Here is a 19,446-nt window from a genome sequence, read left to right on the forward strand (position 1 = left end):
TTTAGCTTTCAATTCCATCTTTTTGTCTCTTTGGCGGTGTCTTGCTCTTTTATAGTCTGTCATATTGTAACAAATCCAGTTTCAGTTCTTATTTCTCCAAATCACTCTGTCTTGTTCTGTTCACCCCTGATCTTATGACTATGAGGGTGTGTGCCAGTGTGTGTGAGAGAGCCAGCAGCTGCTGTTGGTGCTCTTGCACCTGTTCATGTCTCATCATGGCAGTGATGACTGATGTCAGGCCTTACATGGACCCACCGTGCCCCTTTCTGCCCCCCACACCCAGTATTTGCACACACGCAGACACACACAAACACACACAGTCACAGCAGGCTGGCTACATCTACTGACTGATCATTTTGTGTTTGGCAGCTTACTGACGAAGTGATATTACGTTAGTTAATTTATTCTATGAAATAATTATTTTTTTGTATTATGGTTTAAGTTGTAAATGCTTTAGTTGTAAGTGAAGCACCATTGATACTCTTCCCTGCCATTCACTGCTGTACCCCCACCCATGGCAGTCCTGATACCCTGTTGCCATAGCAATAATATTCAGCTCAACATTACGTGAAAATATAAGACCTACATAAAATTCAACAAGGTTAACCCTTTCTGTGTTTGCATATGTGTGGGTGGATGTTTTCAAATGAATATTCATATTCTTAGTGTTTTTGTCTATTTTGTTTTAATATATGCGGGGCTTCATGCATAAATAATATCCAAAAGCCGAACTTTAGTGAAAGTAGCTTTTCCACCTCCGATTCAAATTCTATATGAGTAAACGCATATCTGATTTTACATGCCTACCGTTTTTGGAAGACCACAGTATTTATGTTGCGAAAATAGTACTTTTTTTGAGCGAAAGTGATGGAGCATCATCACATCCCTATTGCCCTCAGGGTATAATTCAATCTAAGTCCAATATTGCATGAACCAATAGTGGGTTCACTAGTTCAGCAGATACAGTTTTCATACAAAATAGAGTCGGGATTGAATAAAGATGCTCTGCTGTGTTGACCAACTGTCACAAACACTTAGAGAGACAAGTATATCTGTTTAGTTTCCTCCACATGAGGGATTGCAGATAATAAATGTGCTCATAGGAAAATAAATGGCAGGAAATTAATGTTTTATTCTCAAAATAAAGAAAAGTGGTCAAGTGGATATGGAAATACTCCTTTAGATAAGAAAAAAACATTATGTGTATTTTATTTATCAGCATAGTTAGTAAGAATATTTATGACTCATTGTTTTTACTATCATTAAGACTAGCCGCAAGGCTTTTTTAAATGGCCAGTTTAATCCTGTTTGCAACAACATAAACACTCGTTCATAATTTATAAACCCTCTGTGGAACATCAGGATGCACACAGTTTAACTAGATCATTTTCACATCATAACATAGCCTTAAACCAGTGTGTATTTTTCTGCTATAATACTTATCCCAATCTAATTTGCAGAGAGTATGTCTTAAGTTTGAGCACCGTAGCTCAATGATACTTTGTTGATAAGTGTCAAGTACCACTCTAAGTGAACAAAAGGACGGTTTTACAATTAATATCTTCTATATTACACTCTTTATATGCTCAGAGGACTCAGCTGCCTCTATTGTCAGATCCCTCATAGGACGGGCAGATCATGTACCCATGACCGGGTGTTAATGGAAAATTGAGTTTACACTGAATCTGTTGGCCATGAGGGAGCGATCATCCACCTCGCCTGTCAGACCTTGTGTGTGTGTCTGAGCGAGGGAGTGTACAGTATGTCCTCTTTGTGGAAAGATACTGTATACACACCATTCATCTGTATAATACATCAAGCCCTCTGTGTGTGCCTGTGATGACACCACCAACCAGAAAATTAATGAAGGGAGGAGGGCAAATAAGGAGGGAGGACGTATTGTTACAATAGATTGAAATTTAAAGGGACATTCCACTTTTTTTTGAAAATATGCTCATTTTCCAGCTCCCCTAGAGTTAAACATTTGATTCTTAATGTTTTGGAATCCATTCAGCTGATCTCCCGGTCTGGCGCTAGCACTTTTAGCATAGCTTAGCATAATCCATTGAATCTGATTAGACCATTAGCGCCGCTCTTAAAAAATAACAGAGTTTCTGTATTTTTGCTATTTAAAACTTGACTCTTCTGTAGTTGCATCGTGTACTAAGACCGACATAGTATAAAGTTAGCATTTGGGCCAAAACTTCAATGAGACTCTACGACAGCATGCTTTGACTCCTATGGCGGCTTTCAATCTTTTTAAAATCGACTGACCCAGTTCTGTCTAACTCTCAACCATCTGGACAGTACTGAAATGATCCATCCAGGTGAAAACTGTTGTTTTGGGTGCAGTATGGCACCGGTTCATGAATACTGAATGTAAAAGTGTGTGTGGACGATCTCCTCTCAGTGTGAGTGTCTGTCGATGTGTCTGCTGCTCGCTGTCAGAACGTCTCCTGTCCATCTGCCTCTCTCTCCACTATCGCGCTCTATGTCTTTAAATCCGATTATCTTTCCCTCCGCAGCGACGACTCGCACCCGCACAAACTCGCCCTTGACCGTGCCCCGCCCAGCCCCTGCTGAGGTGGAGATTGAAGCCACTAATTGCCCATTAATTGCCCCTCTGCTTGTCCAGCTGCTCCCCTAGGCAGAGGAGTATTGATCAGGCAAATATAGTGTGGAGATTGAAAGTTGAAATTGGGATGGGAGCTTTACACAGATGCATTAAGCATAGATGGAAAAATGTTACCCCCACAGGTGCAACAGGGCCCTTAACAATTCAAGTAATATTGATTTACAGGAAATGGGACCAAAGCAGAATACAGTCAGGAGTCCAGAATTTCTACAGTAGCTATAACCCTGTAACCATGTGATATTCAGGATAAGTCCATTTTCTTAAAAAAGTTCAGATAATTTACTCCAACTTTCTTTGTTCAGTTGAGAAGAAAGTATGTTTTTTGAGGAAAACATTCCAGGATTTTTCTCATTTTAATAAACTTTAATGGACCCCAACACTTAACAGTTTTAATGCAGTTTAAAATTGCAGTTTCAAAGGACTCTAAATGATCCCAAACGATGCATAAAGGTCTTATCTAGGAAAACAATTGTCATCTTTGGCAAGAAAAATAAAAAAATGCACTTTTAAACTTCAAGGGCCCTATTTTTACGATCTGAAACGCAAGTGCGAAGCGCCAAGTGCAAGTGAGTTTGTGGGCGGATCTTGGTCGCTGTTGCTATTTTCCCGGCGGGAGAAATAACTCTTGCGCCAGGCGCAAATCAATAAGGGGTTGGTCTGAAGTAGGTTCATTATTCATAGGTGTGGTTTGGGCGTAACGTCAAATAAAGAACGCTATCCAACATTCCCTTTAAACGCAAGAGCGCAAGAACCATGGAGGGTTGCTATTATTATGGCGGATTTACCAGGCGCACGCCAGGAGCGGTTCACAGCCGAGGAGACCGACATTCTTGTAAGAGCAGTCAAAGACAGAGAAGTTGTTTTGTATGGGGATAGGAGAAATCCGCCCAAATCAGTGTAGGTTAAACAGGCGTGAGAGGAAATAGCCACAATTGTCTCATCAGCTGGCATCCCCATCGTTGCGCCAAGCGCTACAATGATGTCAGGAGACGGGGGAATCCCAAGCTTGCCAGCATAAATCGGGCACACCGTGTAACGGGAGGTGGATCTGCCTCTACACAGCACCTGACGCCAGCAGAGGACATCGCTGCGTCCACCCTCACCGCTGAAAGGGTTTGGGGGCTTTGAAATCGGACCCAAGAAACGCAAGCAAGGTCCAACCCCAAAGTAAACTTACAAATCAAGTTCATATACATTAAGGTTTCTTATGAAAACATTTTAATTATTATTTACATAAAATAAATGTAATACAGCCACACAACAAGCTTATGAAAATATTATGAGAATTTTTTAACGCAGCCACACAATAATTAAAAACTATCACCACAATGCTCACCACTAGGATTTCCCTTATCTCATGTGTTAATATTTTTTATTGTAACAATTTATGATTTGCAAAAATAACTGTTGCATCTGTGTAGATTAGATAAGCAAAGTGTGTGCACGTTTTGTGCACACTATACATTATAACACACTGACTTTAGACTATTTTTTTTTGGTCAGTGGGGCAATTGTTTTTTGAAACTACAAAATAGCATCAGGTATGGTTTGCGCCGCAACACGCCTCCTTTTTTGCACTGAACCGCCCAGGGAGCGCAAGTTCATTCCCTAGTTTGCCGACGTGCGTCTGTGGAGGGAAAAACCCGCTGTGCGCTGGTGCAAATACGAATGATACATGCGTCACTGACAAAGTCAATTGCGCTGGGTGCAAGATAGGGCCCCAAGTCTTCCTCCGGCTGTGTGACGCGTCAGTGCGACCTCACGTCATTGCATAATGACGTCAAAAGGTCAAGTTTTACATATACGAAACGCACATTTGGGGACCATTTTAAACAATAAACTGACACAGAGACATTAATTAGTATCATTCGACATACAACAACATTGGAACAGTCCTCTTTCTCCACACTTGTAAACACTGGGCGTAGTTTCGATACGTCATCCGTGACCTCTTCTATATTTTTTATTTTTCTTGCAAAAAATGCCAATCGTTTTGCTAGATAAGACCCTTATGCCTCGTTTGGGATTATTTAGAGTCCTTTGAAACTGCAATTTTAAACTACATTAAAACTGTTAAGTGTTGGTGTCCATTAAAGTCCATTAAAATGAGAAAAATCCTGGATTGTTTTCCTCAAAAAACATAATTTCTTCTCGACTGAACAAATAAAGACAAAATTTTGGATTACATGGTGGTGAGTAAATTATCTAGATTTTTTTTAAGAAAATGGACTAATCCTTTAAACCAGGTCAGGGTCTAACCCATGATACATCCCTTTTATCATTTGTTTTTTCACATGGTGTTTTCACATGGTGTTTACCGACTTCAGATTGCAATATAATAAAGGTGCAGAGTGTAATTTCTATATACTGCAAAAAGTAAGGTTGTTTTCCAACAAAGATTGAATAATGGATGTTTCCTAAAACAGGTAGACACTATTGATTGAGCCATAAATTTACATGTCACTTATATGCTTTGTGCATGTCTACACATATTGACCTTTGACCCCACCATTGCCCACTAAGGTCTCCCAAGCGTCCCCTTTCAATCCCCAAAGGAATGTCACACCCGAACATTGGCCTGTACACTTTCACTGTCTAACATACACAAATATTTCAATTAGTTTACATTGAGAAAACACCACTCCACCGGCTCTTCAGTGCATATTTGTAAAGATCAACACATTCTGTTTAGTCCCTAGCAGCTCATCATCAGCTCATTTCTAATCGGGCATATGATCTCAAGTCTGGCCAATAATGTTACGCTAGACTGTGTCTTCTGGGCTGTCACCACTCGTGTTTGTTATTTCACTTCCACAGGGATGTGTATCCAGACCGACAGTGATATGAGATCTGTCTGAGGGGGCGAGTTAGAGAGTAAATTAAAAACCTGAAAGCAGGAATTACCTGTAACTTTATTAGTCAGAATGAAGCTCTGTGATGTGTGCGATCAGAGCGGCCCACTGTGTGTGGATGTCCAGAGCCAAAGAAGTGTTTGACTAAAACAGGCCATCTGGATCTGACTGGTTCCTTTGTTGTTAAGAAAGAGTTTAGCCTCTTTTCATTTTACCGTTTAATAAAGTTGGCAGGTGTGTAAAATCACGAGCTGTTTGTTTGGGTTGTGCGCTTTAGTGGGAGTCATGAGAATCTGCTAGGGAGTGTTTATGTTCGGACGTGTGTGTTGTCTATCAGATGAAAAAATCTCAGGAAGAGGGCGGATCTTGAAAGAGATTATTGTCTGTTTGGATGCCACACTGCTCCTGTGATCTCTGAGGTAGGAGGTCCCATGGATACTATGCTCACAAAGCCATAACTCATGTTACATACTACAGACAAAAAGGATGGGGATTTTTTGGGGTTTTGTTTACAGTTGGAGGCCAAAAACTGGTTCTTAGCATAGCTTGTTATATATTTATTAGAAATACTTTTCCTGGTGACATAGTCCAGCTACCCAATTTTATAAGACCACAGCGTTATCTGTAATCTCTCTCTTTCTTTCTTTCTTTCTTCTTGCACCTGGTTCTGTGCAGCTGGCCTTCATGCTTTGGGACAGCAGGAACATAATGGCTGTTTGAGAATCACAGCATGTGTATCATTTCTCACTGCGTGTGACTGAGGCTGGTGTGGGGAAAAGTTGTCGTGCAAATTGTTTAATCTGCCTATTCCTTTCAATTGAGATATATATACATGACTTTTTGTTTCTCTCCCTCTCTTGTTCACCTTACAGTGTGTTTGGCTGAGGTCAAAGTCATGGTGACCCCAAAGGTGGAGGTGATTAAAGGAGAGACTGCCAAGCTGCCGTGCACATACACCACCACTGCATCTGCCTCCACTATTGTTGCTCAGTGGTTCATTGTGAGTACATTTTTGATTTTTATTCCTAATAATAAGCAAATAATTGCAGTATTTTTATTTTATGATCATGCATCATATACGTGTCACTTTTTATCCGTAGGAGGTTGCAGGTGTAAGGAAGCAGATAGCTTACAAGACTGAGCGTAGTTTTGGCGTTGATGCTAACACACCGTTGACAGATCGGTTAGTCTTGGGAGATGACTTGTCCATCACCATTTCTCCAGTCATAGTGGACGATGAGAGGAGCTTTTACTGCCAAGTTACAACGGGGTCTACGGGGGTCTCTGAGGCTGAAACCGTGGTCAAGGTTTTCTGTAAGTCTGGCTGAAAATGAATCCAGAAGCAGTGGCGGCCCGTGACTTCTTTTTTCGAGGGCGCAATATGCGAAGTTTGTCACAACATGTATGTAGCCCGTCGTGTGTGGTTCGTAATTTCAAAATATGTGTTTGCACGTCTAGTTAATCTATGTGCATGACTTGTCTGCTGCAGATGCGTCTAAAGGGCTTATGATAAAAGAGACGCTCGCGTTTGTCAGATACTCACATAATCTGATGCGTAATCAGAGTTTACTGTTAAGGGAGTGTCTTGCGTGTATTTTGTGAATGTGAGCATCTCTTTTATCATAAACGGTTTTGACGCGTGTGCGGCAGGCACTTATTTTGACAAAACACATAATGCACATGGTTCACATGACACAACAAACACACATTTTGAATTTGCGCCCCTCGGAAGAGCAGTCACGAGCTGCCACTGTCCAGAAATCATTCTTTTGATTTCTATCCAACTTTTTATTTTACAACTGGCTCTACTGGCTTTATCATACAAAGTGTAAACCTTATGCAGTTTTATTTTAACATGTACAGGGTAAATCCATACAGCAAATACAGCTGAAAATTCTTTTTTGGCTTATGGCGTATTCATCTGGGCATGTGTCTGCTCCACAATTTTGCATAACCTAAATGAGACATATGGCCAGCCACTTTAACTCCTATTCATTAGCCCTGGGTGTTGTTTATAAATTGCCCCGGGTCAATTATAACCGTTAAGATTGCATTTGACACTATTGATTAATAGAGTGATTGCACTTGTCATGTTTGATGGATGTCATTTTAAGGCTGTGATAGCCAAATAGGAGTAAGAGGGAAGGTTCTCACAGTATAGTACCCAGTCCTGCAAATAGACCTCTTCGTGAAACTCCAAAAATGTTTTCAGGAGCAAAGGAGTTCACTGACAAACCTTGACAAAAGCTCCATAAATACATTTATTTCAGTTTACTTCTGCATTTGGTGACATTGAACTTTCAGCCCCGCTGCTTGCCAACTCATTATTTCTTTAAAAACCCTCCCCCAGTTGTGTGTGTGTGAAGAGGTCACTTTATGAAAAACTGTGGCAACTGTGTTTGTGCATAGGGGGTCGTGTGCTGCGTGCAAGTATGTGTGCGCATACATAGAGAGTAACAGAACAGGCTCTTTGTTCATTTTCCACGCCAGACTGTATAGAGAGAGAGCCGTAATGGCTGTAATAATTGTGAATGAGTGCACTGGGACCGGAAAACAATGGAATCTTCTCCCAGGAGACAATACTTCTGCCTGCTTCATGGCTAATGGCTTCACTAGAGAGAAATGTCCTCGTTTTAAGAGGGAGAAACGTCCATCTCCGTACAAATACTGTACACTCTTATTCTCTGTAGCTGTTTTATTTATCGAGAGAGAGAGAGCGAGAGAGAGAGAGAGAGAAAGCGAGAGAAAGAGATTATTTGGTGTATTGCTTGAATTTGGATAGGAAAAGTAAATGTTTTTTTTATAAATGATTTTTCATATCTCAGTTGTTTCTCCAACACTGAGTAATTCCTCCATATTTTAATTTTTTTAAGAAATAAAAGTTAAAAATTGAAACATACTTGAACTGAGAACTACATTAGGTCTCTTGTGCTATGGAAAGGCAATCAATGTAAAGAGACAAAGAGAGATAGAGGCTCTAGGAAGAAAGACTGTTAATGCTATTGAAAATGATGTGTTTATATTTGTAGCAGATGACAGCTGGGGCAGTGATATGATGACCTTGCGAGTGAATTAAGGGGTGGGGAGTGATTGCAGTGTTAAAGTGTTTTGGAAAGAGAGCAAAGACATACCTATAGTGTAAATTTATTTGCCTTTTCTACATATTTAGAAGATTTATTTTCCCTTTTAAGGCTTTAGACTTGCCAGTTGACGCCTGCCTGTTTGTGTGATGGTCTGGAAATCATATACAAATTATTAATCTATTAAAAAAATGAGCTTGCATTAACAATGTTTTTCATCTCGTCCTATCACAGATGCTCCAGAGAAGCCTGTGATATCTGGCAATGACCAGTCTATCCCTGTCTTTGAGGGATTTACTTCCTCCTCTGAGGTGAATCTCATATTGCTGCATACTGTATGATCTATGTGAGATGTGTGTTGTTTCATTTGTACCTTGTTTTAACAAGAATAGCATTTGTGGCATTCATTTGTTTAGGTTGGAAAGTGCACCAGTAGGAACGCACACCCTCAGCCTCGTTTAATCTGGTTCAAGGATGGCACACCTATGCCTGAAGTAAAGGACCTTAAGGAGAGTAAGTGTTCGTGATCGTTCCTATTTATCACTGTCTGCACACTATAGTCCAAAAAAAATCCAACTGAGGTCAATTTCAGTGCCCACCAACTGTTGAATTACAGATTTTCTACAGCCTGTATTTTCAGGCCGGGGGACTGTAGACAGATAAAGGCATTGCATTATCTTTAAAGAGGACATACCATAAAAATCTGACTTTTTCCATGTTTAAGTGCTCTAATTGGGTCCCCAGTGCTTTTATCAACCTAGAAAATGTGAAAAAGATCCACCCAGTAACTTAGTTTTGTTAAACCATTCTCCACAAGCATGTGAAAAAAATAGGTTTGGCTCCCCTTGTGATGTCAGAAGGGGACAATACCGCCCCTTAATCTGCACTATCCAACCACTACACTGCCATTTAGTGCAGAGATCAGCTCATTTGCATGTTAAAGGACACACCCAAAAATGGCACATTTTTGCTCACACTTACAAAGTGACAATTTTAACATGCTATAATAAATTATTTATATGATATTTTGAGCTAAAACTTCTAAAACACAAACATTCTCTGGGGACACCAAAGATTTATTTGACATCTTAAAAAAGTCTTGTGAAATGTCCCCTTTAAATAGTCAACAAAAAGCATTATAGTAAGTAATATATTATTAATAAAAGTTACAGATGTAATTCGAGACTAAAACTATTTTACAGTACATTGCCGGTTCTTTCAGTAGGGTCTGGATGGGGTTCCGTTTATTTGTTAAAGTTGAAAACTGCTTCTTACCTTGCCTTTCTCTCTGCTTTTCAGAAACATACATGATAGCTGGTGTAGTGAAGGAAGCCTCAGGCCTGTACACTGTGACCAGCACACTATTCATGCGGCCAGAAAAAGCAGATGCTAAATCAGTTTTCCATTGCACTGTGGAGTACAGCATGCCAAACAAACAGATCAAACAGGAAAACTCTGATACATTCAACCTCACATTGCTTTGTGAGTCCCACGCACACACATACACTCAAGATGAGCCACGTTAATCAACTATACTTTCTATTAGACTGAAAACCCTAATCTTGTACCCTCCTCCAATCAGATTCAGCGGAAAATGTGTACTTTAAAATTATGAATCATGGGCCGATCAAAGAGGGGGATGATGTGCATATGATCTGTGAGACTGATGGAAACCCTCAGCCAAACTTTCTTTTTTCTAAAGAGGTGAGACCATCCATCCCGGATTGCAACCAAATAAATGAATATTGTTTTGATCATTTCACATTGACTCATTCACTTATTTATTTACAGGATAAGCAATTGGCAGGGGCAACAGGTAGTTTGATGTTGAAGAGCGTGACTCGCGAGGACGCTGGAACCTACAAGTGTGTAGCTGAGGATTTTGATGCTGGACCCGAAGTTGTGCTTGACAAGACTTTGAATGTTAATGTGCATTGTGAGTATCAATGCCACCATGGCAGAGTATGTGAGAACTTGTTGTTGAGTTAACTAGTATCGCTAAAGTAAATCACAACCATGTAATTTTCCATCATTCGTTAGCTATATTTTCTTGTAACCACTCTCTTCTTATGTCATCCAGATCTTGACCCTGTGGTTGTAGCTCCAGAAGGTCCTTTGAATGTTTCTCAGGGAGAGGCTGTGGAGCTTCAATGTAAGACCAAGTCCTCAGACAGTTACACTCTGCAGTGGAAAAAGGCAAGTCAATAAATCTCCATCCTTTCTTTGAGTACGTCAAATGCTTTGTTTTAACTTTGTCACGTTGCTTTCTGTGAACATATTGGTATCAATTTTCTACATGGGGCTTTTTGTTTCATTGTGTTTTTGTGCGTGTGTACTGTAGGGCTCAAAGGTGCTGTCGCAGAACGGTGTGTTGACTCTCCAGTCGGTGACTCTCTCTGACGCTGGTCTGTATTTATGTGTGGGAGCTGTACCCACTGTGCCAGGTCTCGAAAAACAAGCCAATGTCACCATTACCGTCCAAGGTACCTGCACACACAATTGTCTTATTGTGTTATACAAATGCAATCAAAATGAATTGAACTCAGGGAAGAAATGACACTTGAATGTTAATCGCTTGCCAATGTAAAATGTGAATAAAAGCTGTCAAAACAGCTTGTATTCAGAAGATGAAAATATGCTTGGTTATTAAGTAAACTACTCACTGTCAACAATGTGAACAGCCAGCTCTTATGTAATAGCAGCTGGTCCTCCATTGTCTGGATAATATGTTTAGATATCTACAGATTGAGGTATTAACACAGCCACAATAAATTTGCATGTTTGATAATACTGTTTATAGTCATTATCAGTATCAAGATTCCTCTTTATTATAATGTCAGTTCAGCTTCATGACTGATGCTTTTAAGACAAACCTACAATAAGCTATAAACATTGTTAAACTATGGTGCGTGTATGTTTTATATAATGGCGTATGTCAGTTTGAACTTCATTTGTAAAAAGGTTTAATTGTCGAATTTATAGTAAAGTTTAACCTACCTACCAATCCTGAACCGAGATCCACTTATCAGAGTTTGCATTTCTGTGAAATAACAGAGATTTCAAATGAAAATGTGTGTTTTAATTTTTAAAAATACATATACATTTTTATTTGTCAAATATTTTCACATGTTTTAGTATAAACTGTTACATTTTTTATGGTTAAAAAAAATATATATATAAATAATAAACAAAAATAAATAACAATAAAAAATAATAATAATATATAATAGTAAATAAGTATAAAAAATACATATACATTGAATAGTAATCTTTATTTGCAAAATATGTAATATGTAGTTACTCTTCTATTGAGTGTGGCTGCATTCTAAAATCATTTATATATCTAATATAAACTGTTATATTATATTTTAGTTATATAAGTTATATTTCCTAATTAAACTAGGGTCAAGTCCTGTCTTAAATTAATCCCTGTCCAGGAAACCACCCCTTGAAGTTTATGTGACACACTCTCAAGTCTCAAGTGCCTATTATGTTAAACCTGGAAAACTTTGTTTCCACATTGACTTTCCTGTGTTTGTTCTATACTCATAATGACCTTTATAGTGTTCATGGGTGGAGTTTACACCTTTTCCTGGTTTTAATAAATTACAAGCAGGAGAGTATGCTCTGGACTATAACATTTGGGCGTTATTGACTGTATAATTTGTTACTTAAGTTCTCCCCTGGTGCAGAGCACATGGAGAAATGTCATGGCTAGATTTTTTTGTAACTAAGGGGAAAAGCAGGAGCTGGTATTTAAGATGACCTGGTTGAGGGTGTAATGTTAAGTCTTTTCTTTCTTTCTTTCTCTCTCTCTCTCTCTCTCTTGTGCACGCTCTCTGCTGTCTGTTCTTGAAGGTAAACCTGAGATTGAGGCTCCAGTGAATAGTTTGGTTGCTAAAGAGGGGAACGTGGTCACGCTCAACTGCTCCGCTCTTGGTTATCCTCCTCCACAGTTCACCTGGAAACCCTCTGGCAAAGAGGTGTGTGATTTTAACTACTGTAATAATGATCTTCACATCAGTGATCCATTTTCATCTATGTGATCTATAATCATTGTATAATTGTAAAATGATTTTGCTTGTGTGTGTGTAGTCTGTAACAGTAATGGGGAACAAGTTTATCAGCACTATCACACTTAAAGCCTCATCTGCAGTTCTGAACGACGGTGTCACATGCGAAGCATCCAACGTGCATGGAAAAGACAGCAAGAAATTTACGGTGTCCATCAAAGGTTAGCACGTCTTATTTTGTACATACTGTGGCTATGTTTAGATTAGAAAACTAGCTTATTGCTAACTGTGCAGTTTATGCTGTATGCTTTTTGTATGTAGTATTTTAAGGCATATAGAAAATTCTGCAGGTATTCCAAGTCCATTCAACTTTGGTCCTGGAGGGCAAACTAAACCATTCCAAACATATAGTAAATGATCAATAATATAAAAATTATTTCAAGCCACATTCTCTAAATTCAGCCTCTCTTGTTACATCTTTGCAGAGCAAGTTACAGCAGCAGATGCCAATGGCGCTAACCGAGGTAGACACTTGTCCCAGCTCTCTCTGCTCCTCTTCTTCCTCCTCCTCTCAGGACTCTTTCTTGAATATACTCCATGATCTAGTTCTCTAGCTCTGTACATTGTATATTACGTACCCTTACCAAACACTGTGCATATTGTATATTGTATTATGTATGTGATCTTTGTATGATGTCCGTCCTATATTTTGTGGATGCTGCACCTTTAACTTTCCCTTGTTTGGGACAATAAAGGATTCTGTTCTATTTTACTTTCCTCTCTTTCCTTCCTCTCTGTGTCTGAGGTGTCTGTGTCTTAATACTCTTCTCCTTTCCTTCCATCCTCGGGCGTGTGGTGAGGTGTCTAGCTGGCTCATTTCCATCACTGTTGTATTGTATGTGCACATGTTTGTGTCATCATTGTGGTGATGGACCTCATTCAAGCACTGCAGCAAAAACATTTAAGATCTAAAAATCTAAACAGCCTTAAACAAGATAAATTTACTTAAGAAGCTAATTGTATTAAATATTAAAACAGAGATCTGTCATGGTTTTTACATAAATCTTCTAAAACTCTGTGAGGTTTATGCTTGAAACAAGAAAAATATTCATCTGGCACAGACAAATAAACCTCAATATATATTCTCTTAAAATTTCTTTGGCCTCTATAGTATATTTATCTTGGTTTAAACACGTTTAGATAGTTTTACTAGAAAGCAATGCAAAAATGATTGAGAAAAGAATGTTTTGCAGTAAATAAATGAGGGTTAATGATGTGTGTGTACTGTTCAATGGGACTCAACTGTCTTTTTCCTATAATGCTGCTTGAAGGAAACCCAGTGTTTAAAACAGGTCTGTATTTCCCCTGCTGCTCTTCCATCTTCAGTTTGTGCATTATAATGAAAGGCTGTGTGTATTGATCGTCCCTTTGCTTACAGCATTGAGGAAGTGTGTGAGGCTGTGTATTTTCATGTTTTTGTATCATGACCTTATTTACCACGAATCACACTGTGTATTTTGCATTTGCTATTGATAGAAGAACAATAGTAAACTTCTAGTTTACTTCCTCTCCACCCTCTTGACAACGCCCCCCACGCCTTCTTTCTTATCCTCTCCCGCCCGAACCGACAACTTCTCTGCATCCCCCATTTTTATCCATTTAATCTCTATTTTCAACATCTCACCAACGTTCTTCTAATTTTCTCTCGCTCTCCATGCTCCCTCCCTCATATGTTCTCCCTCACGCTTTTGCTCTCCTCAGCCGAAACACAGCAGGCGGGTTCGAGTGTGGTCGTGATCGCGGTGGTGGTGTGCGTTCTGGTCCTGCTTATATTGGTGGCTCTGATCTTCTTCCTGAATAAGAAAGGCAAGCTGAGCTGTGGAAAGAAGGACAAGAAGGACGTGTGAGTACCAAACGGCAATAAACAACATTTACATGTCATGTTTCGTGGCACATGTATTAATGCCAAGATCCTTTGTCTTTCCAGGCCTTCTGGTGACATGAAAGGTGGTATTGTGGTGGAGATGAAGTCCGGCGATAAAGGCAACGAGGAGTCCGGTCTGCTAAACAAACCTCATGCAGATCAGGTGAGGGGGTCACAGATACCGTTCAGTATAGGGTGCACTGTGCACACTTGAGACATCACAGGTCAATGGCAAACATGTTATTTAATCTGACCACAGCTAAAAACGTAATGTCCTCAAATACAGGACAGTAAAGATTATGCTTATATTGAGATTTAGATTGTATTCCTGTTTGTGGTTGGCTATTGATTAATTGACTGATATTTATAATCTGCAGAGTGAGTTTTAAATAGATAGAAATGTAAAAATAAAAATGCTTTTGATGCGTGATGCTTTTACTGGAAGCCGAATGCACAAATGAACACAAATACCCAAATAAATGTGTCTGCAGTGGCTAAGGGAAGCATTGAACACTTTCAATTTCAATTCAGTGGAAATCTGCTAAACTTTCTGTAGAGATCTTCTGAATTTTCTGTGCAGGTGCAGATTTTGTGTGGATCAATAATTCACTCCACCACTATCACCCAAGAATTTTATCTCTTAAGGCAGCTAAATAATGGCTAATACCCTTAGTTGAGTCTTTCATATTTACTAATATGTCTATAAAGAAGGTTTATTAACTACCTTTACCTGTTCACAGTGATAAAGACAGAGAAGAACTCAAGAGGAGATGAAGTGTTGGAATCGAAGCGCTGTTTTCTCTTCATGAGTATTAAGCCTGATGGAGAAGAGAGAGGATACATTTTTAGTTGTACAGTTTTCTTTTGGGTTGGGTGGGTTGGAAAGGGATGGGCTATTTTGATGAATCTGGGGAGGGGGGTCAATTTGGGCACAACAAATGTAAATCTGGCATTATTTTGATAAGGGTGTCTACTGTATCATGATTATATCAGGTCAATCTTTGTCCATTAAGAATGTCTGGGTAGTAGATCTCTTTATGGGATAGAGCCATTAATGCAGTGCTAAACAAGAGCCGTTCAGTGCTAAACAAGCAGGGTCAATTTTACTTAGAGGAAAACACCACCATTTTTCAATATTTTGATGATCTTACCTCAACTTAAACAAATGAATCTTTTTTCAATGCGTGCACTTTTAATCTTTGTACAGCGCGTCGTGAAAGTGTTAGCATTTAGCCTAGCCCCCTTCATTCCTATGGCTCCATACATGGATGAATTTAAAAGCCACCAAACACTTCCATGTTTTCCCTATTGAATGACTGTTACAAGAGTAGTTACACAAGTAAGTATGGTGGCACAAACTAAAACGTTTGTTTGGAGCCATAGGAATGAATGGGGCTAAGCTAAATGCTTACACATTCAAGAAGCGCTGTAAAAGGGTAAAAGTACACCCTTTGATTAAGATAGGTATGTATTAATTCATCTAAGTTGAGGTAAGAACATAGTAAAATATTGTAAAACTGTGATGTCTTCCTTTAAATACCCACTTTACAAACTATAAAGTTTAGGCACTGCATGTTGCTCTTGTTCATACCGTGCTACACCTTGGTCTATTTGAACATGCTTTTGCTCGGTGCAGTAAAGCCGCCAACCATTATTAACCAAGAAACCGCACTTATTAAAGTTTTTATTTTGAATCATAAACATAACTTACCATATTATGCCATCATTATCTTGGGTGGTAGACATTAACTGCTTTGGTCGTGTTCTGCATGAAACATATGGATATGCCATTATCATATACACTGTCCAACTGTTTGCTTATGACATTATTAAGCTCTGCCATTCATATCCACCTTGATATGTAGTTCATATTCACATGTTTGCCTCATAGTTTAGATTATTCCCAAAACAGCACACAAAATGCTATTTTAATGTACTACACCTTTAAGAATTGAGCTAAGACTAAATAAGAAAAGTGACATGCGAGACATCTAGTTGTTTTGGGAATGCTTCAGAGATACTAACTGAATCAGTTCATTTCCTCTGTACTGCCCTGAATTCCAATCTACATCCCAAACATGTTCAAAGACTTGAACCTAATGCAGTAATTAATAAACATGGGCTACTAGGAGGACAGGTCAGGTCAGGGTTATCCTGTGGTTTTAAAATACAGGCACGCGCTCTTTTTAAATGGCTCCTGACAGGGTTTAGGGTTGATTTGTTTATATATTATTACCTCTGCTCTTTTTGTATTCATATTTTAAATTGATTGAAAATTATTTCTGTATTGTGTACAAATCAAAGTGCTTTTTTTTACTTTTTTTTCAGTTTGAACCATCAAATTAAACACTGAAGGCCTTTCTTAAAGTTTAAGGGGTGGTTTTCCAGACAGGGTTTAGATTAAGCCAGGCCTAGGCCTCCGTTATTAAAGACATTAAGTAGTTTCTACAACATACCTTACGAGAAACATTACTGGTGTACATGTTGGGACAAAACAATGTAAGCTGTTTTCAGTTATGGCAGCTTAAACATGCTTTGTATTTTAGGACTATGCTTAGGCCTTAGTTTAATTAGGAAATATATGTAGTAATAACAAACATGCCTTACTAAAACATTACTTGTGTGCATTTTAAGGCAAAACAAAGGACACTGATGTATTTTTAGATATGTCAGTGCAAGTTGTTTTCAGTTTGGACAGCTTTTACATTTATTTTAGGACTAATCTAATCCCTGTCCAAGAAACCCCCCCTATAAGTTTGGTGACATGTGCCTGGTTGCTTGTACAGCATTTCATATACAAATAATGACTGTACATTTTAAAAGAAAGGAGACACAAAAACAGCTTGTAAAAGTTAAGGGATAATGGCAGAATTTTTATATATATAGGTTCATGAGTGATCAGCTTTTGTTATTTATCATTTTATTCATAACCTCTTTCATTTTGCTTTATCTTTTCCTTTTTTTAAACCAAAAAATATATGATTGAAGACTGTAAAAATTATTTCTGTAAGCTTGTATATTTGTTTCAGGTTTCTTTGTTTTGCATCTGTATGTATGTTTTTTTTTTTTTCAGTGAAAGCACACTGGTGTTCAGGTTAGGCACAGCTGGAAGATTCTAGAATCACAATGTTGTCGGGACACCCTGTCATTTTTAACCAAGTTTCCACTCTTATGTGATTATGTGAGCCTTGTTATTTTCTTCAGGTAACAGATTCATAATAGCAGTTCTTTAGGTCCATTGCATACCAGAACAACAGTAAATTGCAGGGACGATATTTACTCAATTACAGTTTACTCAATGTCCACAGACACATGCAGATAACACATAAAGTGCTTGTCTGAACCAACAAAACAGTGATTCTAGACTCTTAACTAGTATCATGTATACAGCACAGAGTGGACTGAGCAGACATGAGCTGGGTTGAATGTGCAGCAGGGCTTGGTTTGGATTTATGACATTATTTTTTTGTATGTAGTGGTGAGTGATCTAATGAACTGGTATGTATTCATTGTCCAATCGACACATGGAAGATTATCATATTATTGAGAATATGGGAACGTGAAACTTCAATTTCAAACACTGGAAATGTATAACGACTATTTGTTAAGCCTCTGTTTCAGACTTATGTTGTATTATTATCCTAATGCTACTTTTGACATTTACTGATTTAATTCTGCAAAATGTACCACAGCTTCATTACCAATGTAATATGTGCATGTGACCACTACATGCATACCGATGTGTTTAAAAACGTTTATGTATGTCTTAACTACTGAACAGTTTTTTTGTACCAATTGAACTGGTCTTGGGATACAGAATAACACTGTTTTGAAAAAGATGTCATACTTGTCATATGGATTGCTAAAATTGTTTATGCCCTCCAGGTATACTGTATATTTTGTGGTACGCATTTGTGAACTTTGTAGCTTGTCTTCTGAATGGAAATGTGTAGAATTTATACTGCCAAAAAAAGAAATCCCAAAACATATGCCTCTTGTTTTGTGTTCTGGAAATTATAATAATTTTCATATATCAATATATCATTTACACTCACCTAAAGGATTATTAGGAACACCTGTTCAATATCTCATTAATGCAATTATCTAATCAACCAATCACAATGGCAGTTGCTTCAATGCATTTAGGGGTGTTGTCCTGGTCAACACGAGATTTCTAAAGAATGCTTTCAGGACCTTGTTGAATCAATGCCACTTATTATTAAGGCAGTTCTGAAGGCGAAAGGGGGTCAAACACAGTATTAGTATAGTGTTCCTAATAATCCTTTAGGTGAGTTTATATTAAGAATAATAATATTAACCATAATAATTTATACTAAACTAGAATAAAATGTTTCCTTTATGGTTCTAAAATATTTTAAAGTTTAAAGTCAACAGCCTGGAATAAACTCCTGTCAAAACTGTCTGGTATAAACCTATCGTGCATGATCTTGTTAATCATTAAATGATGCAACCCCCCTCCAGGTATTTCCACATGTAAAGACAAAATTTTTGATAGAATTAACCTGCATTCATGTACGTAGAGATACAGTTTACCCTATAGAAAGTTTGCTTATAATTATTTTCCTGAAAGTTTTTCATTGCACCTCAAACAAGCAACACATCCAAAGTAACACATTTCTGAAACTAGTTAAATCCTGGTTCATAGATGTGATGTAACTTAAGTCTTTTTTAAAAATATAATGTTTCACTAGACAGGACACCTACAGTAGTATGATTTATATGACCCAGGACAGTGGTTCCCAAACTTTTTCAGCGTGCGGCCCCCCTTGTAAACGGTGCATTCCTTCGTGGCCCCCCAAAGAAAATTTGTGACAAAAACTGTTCTAAAACTCTAAAATTATACAAAAAAGTAGTGCTTTTGGTTAGTAGCCTTATTGTTTTAGGCTTAATTACACAAAATTCATGATAAATTAATGTATTT

General features: G+C 38.3%; 1 protein-coding gene across 1 annotated transcript in view; it reads left to right on the forward strand.

Moving 5' to 3' along the window:
* bcam (basal cell adhesion molecule (Lutheran blood group)) overlaps positions 1-18,489 on the forward strand; it is a 41,910-nt gene extending 23,421 nt beyond the window's left edge. The window contains exons 2-16 of the mRNA XM_065245702.2: positions 6,360-6,487; positions 6,588-6,801; positions 8,802-8,878; positions 8,984-9,080; positions 9,867-10,049; positions 10,150-10,271; positions 10,359-10,503; positions 10,648-10,763; positions 10,909-11,050; positions 12,426-12,550; positions 12,663-12,801; positions 13,066-13,104; positions 14,342-14,483; positions 14,568-14,667; positions 15,245-18,489. Coding sequence (XP_065101774.2) covers positions 6,360-6,487; positions 6,588-6,801; positions 8,802-8,878; positions 8,984-9,080; positions 9,867-10,049; positions 10,150-10,271; positions 10,359-10,503; positions 10,648-10,763; positions 10,909-11,050; positions 12,426-12,550; positions 12,663-12,801; positions 13,066-13,104; positions 14,342-14,483; positions 14,568-14,667; positions 15,245-15,247 — 1,772 coding nt within the window. The 3' untranslated portion in view covers positions 15,248-18,489. The remainder of the gene's footprint in view (positions 1-6,359; positions 6,488-6,587; positions 6,802-8,801; positions 8,879-8,983; positions 9,081-9,866; positions 10,050-10,149; positions 10,272-10,358; positions 10,504-10,647; positions 10,764-10,908; positions 11,051-12,425; positions 12,551-12,662; positions 12,802-13,065; positions 13,105-14,341; positions 14,484-14,567; positions 14,668-15,244) is intronic.
* Positions 18,490-19,446: the final 957 nt, after the last annotated feature.

This window comes from Paramisgurnus dabryanus, chromosome 13 (genome assembly GCF_030506205.2).
Source record: "Paramisgurnus dabryanus chromosome 13, PD_genome_1.1, whole genome shotgun sequence".
Lineage (NCBI taxonomy): Eukaryota > Metazoa > Chordata > Actinopteri > Cypriniformes > Cobitidae > Paramisgurnus > Paramisgurnus dabryanus.